This window comes from Stegastes partitus, unplaced genomic scaffold, assembly GCF_000690725.1.
Source record: "Stegastes partitus isolate 25-593 unplaced genomic scaffold, Stegastes_partitus-1.0.2 Scaffold1890, whole genome shotgun sequence".
NCBI lineage: Eukaryota > Metazoa > Chordata > Actinopteri > Pomacentridae > Stegastes > Stegastes partitus.
Window position 1 is genome coordinate 31,816 of NW_007579621.1, and position 6,928 is coordinate 38,743.

Consider the following 6,928-nt stretch of genomic DNA (forward strand, 5'->3'; position numbering starts at 1 on the left):
TGAGTCATTCTGAGAAAGTCTGTGTCACTCAGAATCCCTCAGTCTGGAATGAATCATTCAGCACATACATGTCATTTCTCGAAGGCAGAATTTGTCCAAATAAATTATTTATGTAGAAGGAGTTTCTTTTCTTGTATCCGTGATGATCCCAGACCGATCTGAGGTGATAATGAAACAGCTCCACCTCTGACCTGAAGCCAAAGCCGGGATTTGTTGTGTTTGCGACGTGAACACAGATCTTCAGAGCTTCACACCTGCAGCAGCTCTTTAACGATAATTCATAAACCAACGAGACACAGAGTCAGACGGACGGACGTCACGGCGGTCCGTCCTCTCTGTTTCCATGGCGATGCGCTCCAAGGCTCCTGCCCCAGCGACATCCCATTGCTCATTGCCGTGGCGACCTTTATCGAGAGATAAATCATTCATCGGCGGCCCGTGGACACGATTTTAACGAGATTTTGTCACCTGGCTGAACACGACGACGTCCTCCAGCTCCGACACGATTCAATCAGAGGACGGACCACCAGGAAACAGAGCCGTGAGCTCTGAGCTGCAGCCAATCACGGGAGGAGGCCCAGATCCAATCAGACGCTCCGTAGCTGATCATTCACAGACAGAATCTATCTGATGAAACATGCCGCAGGACGAATCGATAAACCCTGAATACAGACTCCAATCCATCATAAAACACATCAAATGATCACGTTTTAAAAGCTCCACGAGGCTCAAAGGTCGAGGAGCAGCAGAGGTCTGGTGATGATGTGGTCACAAGAACCACAGAGAAGCCTGCAGGTTGGAGACTTCAGAGAATTCATGTGTCAGATTTATGTAAACATATATGTCTACATGCAGGACAGTAACATTTGGAGCAGGCTTTATCCTGTAATTCATCACATTTCTGCCTTTATGTGTCATAAAACATCATCATCTGGACAATTTCTGAGTCATTCTGAAAGGGTTTTGGGGCATTCACTTCAGATCATTTCTGAGTCCTTTAGGACAAGTCTTGCGTCATTTTGAATAAGTTTTTGTTATTTTGGACAATTTCTGGGTCTTTTTGTACAGATTTGAGTCATTTTAAACAATTTATTTTAGTCAGTTTGGATAAACTTTTGTCATTTTGGACAGTTTTTGAATCCTTTAATGCGATTTTTCAATTCATGTAGAGCAACGTTTGTCATTGTGGTCGATTTATGACCATCTTGAATGATTTTTTTGATCCTTCCGTAGCGGCCGGTGTCGTGCTGCTGTCTCCGGCTTCCATCAAATAGCCGTCAGGACGTAACAAACACATCGAGCGTCTGTCAGCTGGACGTCGGTGAGAAGCTGATCTGGAATGGCTGCAGTGATCTATGTGTTGACGTGTGGGCGTCTCCATGGCGACGCCTCCACACAGCCAACATCCCATCAGTGACGGAGTCTTTAGCATCATGTCAGTCCTGACTGACAGCCTCATCCATCATCAGCCGAGGGGTTTAAACATTCAGAGTCTGAATACAGACTCCCGGTGATCCGTCTGGGAGGCGGCAGAGCGTCAGTCTGCAGGGTTCGTCCTCTGGAGAGCAGCATCCACGTGAACTCACTCATCGCTCAGTATCCCAACATCCCGCTGTCTTCGTCCTCAGAGCCTCACCTGATTCATCTCCTCGTCGGTGGACTCCCATTCCAAAAACTGTAGTTTTATGTCAGTTTGAAGGATTTCTTTAAGTCAAAGTTGTTTTGGACAATTTTAAGTCAACATTTAAAATCATTATGAGTCATTTAAAAAGTCAGATTAAGTCACTGTGGACAAGACTCTAGTCAGCTTGGACAACTTTTCAGTCATTTTGGTGCGCTTTGACTCATTTTAAAGTGATTCTGAACAGGTTTGGAGTCAATATGGACAGGTTTTTGCCATTTCGGACAATTATACAGTAATTTTGAAGTTTTTTTTTAAAATCATTCCTAACATGTTTTGAGTCATTGTGGAAGTTTCTGTCAAACTAGACAATTGTTGAATCTTTATGGACAAGTTTAAGTAATTTTGGACAATTCTGGAGTAATTCTGGACAAGTTTTAAATCATTTTGGACACATTTTTGCAATTGCAAACATTTTTAAGGTCATTTTAAATGATTTGTTTTGAGTACTTTTGACACATTATGTCATCTTGAACACTTTAGAGTCACACAGTCAATTCTTGAGTTATTTGAACGTTTTCACAGACATTTCGGACAAGCTTTGAATCTTATGTACAACTTTCATGTCGTGTGATTTTTCCAGAGCTCCTGCGGTAATAGCGACTCTCCATGGACATTCTCCAGGAAGTCTTCCAGGACTTCCAGGGAGCTTTACCAAATGTTGCAGGAGCTCTGGGAGCAGACAGTCACAGCACAAGGAGGCTCTTACACACCAGAACTTCTAAACCCAGCAGGTCTTTTCTATATTATCATTATAGTCCAGACAGTGAAGCAGAAAGTATTTTGTGGTTTTTCTGGTTCCTGCATCATGTGATCAGCAGATCTCCTGATACACAACAACCAACATACATGTCTTCAGACAGCTTCCTGCTGACGGATGAACCACACTCTCATCCTGTTAGTAGGTTCATAAATCTTCCCTCTCATTGAATCAACAGCGACGCTTCACAGACAGCATTAAATATTCATGTCCGTCTCTTCCGAAGACAAACTTCTCTCGACTTCTCAGCAGATTTTAATAACTGCAGCAGACTGAAAAGTGTCACTTCTGCTTCAGAGTCATGTGTTGATTCTGCAGCAAAGAGTGAAAAGAAAAGCAAATACAGTCGTGACTCAATAATCCAACAGTAAATGTAAAACCTTCTTTTATGTCGGATAGCACGGCTGTCGGATTGTCAAGACGGAGGTCAAGATACAAGGAGGGCTTGATGGTGAAGAGTCATTTGTGGTTAATATTTATTGTCTATAGTTGTTTTTTTGTATTTTTGAATAAGTTTGAAGTCATTCTGGAAGACGTTTAAGTCACTGTAAATGTTTGAGGGGTGAACAATTTGCCAGTTGTCCTGTGATGTTGGTAAAGCTGTAGGAGGTTTTACAGGAGCTGAAACCAGAGAGACCGCCTCATATGCAGCAGAGCTTCTGAATTGTATTTATTCAGTCAGACTGGTGTCAAAAAAAGCCGCTGAATTGTCAAGTGTCATTTACGTACAGAATCCTCCACTGGATCACTGTGACACTGAAGAAAATGTGTCTCAAGGAGCTTCTGAACTCCTTTGTTCTCAGGTCTCTAAGTGGATTTCTGGAGGTTTTATTCTGGGCAGACACCAGAGATAATGAAATCCTCAGACTGAATGATATCAGAGAGTGTTTCATGTCTTTGCGTTCAGATTTCTGTCTTTCAGCTCTTCGGCCTGTAGTTCCGCCACCAGTTAAACCAGACGGCGAACATCTCTGTCCCACCTCCTGTCCCTCTTCAGACGCAAGTTTAAAATCAAATTTATGCTCATATCAAAGCTGCTTTTCGCTCTTCAAACAGAGTCGCTGCCTTACATGGAGCTTATTAAAGTCAATCACTGATCTCCAGCCTTTCATCTCTGCTGCTTTATGTTTCTGTCTTTGTGCTGCTAATCTGTGTAGCAGGTAACAGCAGAATGGAAACAGAGGATAAAGGTTTAAATCTGCTCCGACGGAGAAGCTTCGGTCTCAATGAGAATTAAATAAATACACCTGTAAAATACACCTGCTCACTTCAAAGCCAGAACAGAGAAGCTCATCTGGAGGACGAGGAAGGTCCTGACAGTTTAATCTGCTGCTGCACACATTCTCCGTCCTCCTCCTCCTCCTCCTCCTCCCGGCTTTCATCAGATCCACATTCAGCCGGAGTCGGAAACCTCCGTCCATGTCATACAGCAGCTTCTCATTTAGTCTGTTGTCACCCAGCAGGCGTCTGAGAGCATCTCATGATTATTGAATTTCCCTTCTGGGATAAATAAAGTATATTTCATTTCATTTCATCTCATGATGTTGTAAAGATGCTGCAGAGACACAACAACTTACTGTTGTTCCAGCTGATTGTTGTCATTAAACAGATCTCAGCTTTTAGTTCCTCCTGCTCGTCTCCATCCACATGAAACACAGCCGTTGAAAATTAAAACAGGTAAAAAACCCTAAAGGTAAGTCGGCCAATCAGGCCCCTGAAACAAAGCTGTGTCTGGTTCAGCTGTTGTATTCTGTGGCTTCACTGCTGCATCACCGTGGTTCTATTATAAGCAGTGAAATGCAGATCAGTCTTCTATTTATACATTCAGCTCTTTAACATAGAAATGAGCCATAAAGTGTTTATAGTTGAAGCTACATTAAATTGCTGCTTCACATTAAATGACTCTTGCATTGAACAGAGCTTCCACTTTAAAGTCTTCATCACCTCTCAGGGTTTATTTTACCAGAACTTCAAAAAAAAGAAAAAAAAAGGAAAGAGTCTTTCATGTCAAAGTGAAGTCTTCTTGTAGCTCCTTCAGAGGAGTCATAGGTGTCATGGTGGCCTCCCTCACTAGTCTCCTTCTTGCTCAGTCACTCAGTCTTTGAGGACTTCCTGCTCCAGTCAGATCTACTCATGTTCCGTATTCCTTCTAATGATGGATTTAACTGGACTCCAGAGATCTTCAGTAACTTGGAAATGTTCTTGTATCGTCCCCTGACTGATGCTTCTCAACAACCTGTCAGTTCTTGGAGTGTTCTTCAGTCTTCATGGCGTAGTTCCATCCAGTTCTGATCCACCAGTGAATACTTTCTGAAGATGCTGTATAATAATATTTGAGAATGCCGTCCTGATGTTTTTCATGTGTTATCATCTCTGATGGTTGTATTTTGACTCGCTCTCGCTCAGCTGCAGCTTTGTGTTCATGTTTCTGTTTCAGATGGCGGCCATGTTGGCTCTGAGCCGAGAGCTTCCTCCAGTTTCCTTCAGGAAGCCTCTATCTGCAGCAGCATCACCAAACCTGGCAGCAGCTTCTTCTGGACGATGTCGTTTTGCTGCTTTCACTGTTTCTGCTTCGTTCGACTCTCGTCTCTGCTGCTGTTGTGATGACCCAGTTCCAGCAGGAGGATCAATACAGCTTCATTTAATCAGCTCTGGAGAATCAGAGAAGATGCAGCAGCGAGGTCATGGAGGGAAGGAAGGCAGCGCCTGGCAGCTCCTGCAGCTCTCTGCTGCCTGAAAAAGATGCTTTCAGGGATGTAGAATTCCCTTTTCAGCCGTTCGGCAGCGTGTAACCGGCTGCAGCTCGGCTGTGTTCACAGAAAAGGAGCTTCTTTAAAAATAAATCTGCGAAAAATCTCCTCAGCTCGGCTCCGGAGGCTTTTAGAGTTTTGGCGATAATTGAACAGAGAGTTTGTGTTCGAGAAACTCATCACGTCTCTTTGAACACGTTGCTGCCGGATTCAGCTGCTGCTGCCGTCCAACATCAGCAGCTCTGATTGGACCCTTCACAGTCTCTAACATCATTATAAACCTCTCACTTCACTACGAGAACATCTAACAGACACCTTTCCCGTCTTTGTCCCAGCATGCCTTGCGGTCCTACCTGAGCAGGATGAGCTTCACCTTGGCGGCGGCGCTCTTGATGATGGCCGAGGCGTTCTGGTGGCTCCGCCCATAGAGGATCTGGTTATTGATCTGACAGAAACACAGACGGGGGATCAGTTCTGGTCGACAAATCACATGAAACCCAAACATCTGGAGACTGATCTGAGATGTTTCACGTCACGGTGAAAGAGTTTGAACGGTAAAGATCAGAGATGAAGTTAAAGGTGAGACAGGAAGTAGCCGTTACTGATCCAGAAGAACACTGAAGCTGAAGTTAAAGGTGGAGCTTCAGACCTACGGTGATTTTTATGGTGTGTTTAAAAACAGTAATAAGAATAAAACAAGTCAGAAATTTTAAAAAATCACAGATATGAAAGCTCTTAAAAATATGTTTTATAAAAGTGTGTTTTGGTGTGTGTCTTTGTGTGTATTGGTGTGTGTGTGTATTGGTGTGTGTCTATGTGTATCAGGGTCGTCCACTGTTTCCCCCATCAGCTGATCTCCAGCAGCGATAAATCTGACCTCATGGCTCCTTTAATGAACTCTAGTCGGTCATCAGCAGTGTTTTAAGCCCTGCAGCCTCTATCAGGGCGTCCGTCCACAGCGGCTCTAATCTGTTCTCACCTCCAGCAGCTCGTCTCCGACCCGGATCCGTCCGTCCCGAGCGGCGGGACCTCCAGGATGGAGTCCCACCACGAAGATGCTGAGTCTGGACCGGTCCCGGTTTCCCGCCAGGCTGAGACCCAAACCCTGCCGCTCCTTCTCCAGCTCCACGCACAGCAGCGCCCCCCGCAGGTCTCCATAGCGCTCACACCAACGCTCTGCACACAGGATGGACACATGAGGAGGTGAAGACATGATGATGAAGACATGATGAAGACATGAGGATGAAGAGTGGTTAACATCACACCGCTCAGTGGGAAAGGTCCATGGTGGTTTATTCTCTGTGCAGTGGTTTTGTGTCTCTGTGGAGTTGTTTTGTGTCTCTGTGTGGTGGTTTTGTGTGTCTGTGTAGTGGTGTTGTGTCTCTATGTAGTTTTGTGTCTTTGTGTAGTTGTTTTGTGTGTCTGTGTAGTGGTTTTGTGTCTCTGTGTAGTTGTTTTGTGTCTCTGTGTAGTTGTTTTGTGTCTCTGCGTAGTTGTTTTGTGTCTCTGTGTAGTTGTTTTGTGTCTCTGTGCAGTTGTTTTGTGTCTCTGTGTAGTGGTTTTGTGTCTCTGTGTAGTTGTTTTGTGTCTCTGCATAGTTGTTTTGTGTCTCTGTGTAGTTGTTTTGTGTCTCTGTGTAGTTGTTTTGTGTCTCTGTTAGTTGTTTTGTGTCTCCGTGTAGTTGTTTTGTGTCTCTGTGTAGTGGTTTTGTGTCTCTATGTAGTGGTTTTGTGTCTC

The 6,928-nt window shown here is 44.2% G+C and overlaps 1 protein-coding gene across 1 annotated transcript in view; it reads right to left on the reverse strand.

Annotated features, from left to right (window-relative positions):
- The window catches only part of patj (PATJ crumbs cell polarity complex component), a 131,365-nt gene that overhangs the window by 26,661 nt on the left and 97,776 nt on the right, over positions 1 to 6,928 (reverse strand). The window contains exons 31-32 of the mRNA XM_008302837.1: positions 6,171 to 6,367; positions 5,545 to 5,636 (exon numbers count right to left, since the gene is read on the reverse strand). Of these exons, the coding sequence (XP_008301059.1) occupies positions 5,545 to 5,636; positions 6,171 to 6,367 (289 nt within the window). The remainder of the gene's footprint in view (positions 1 to 5,544; positions 5,637 to 6,170; positions 6,368 to 6,928) is intronic.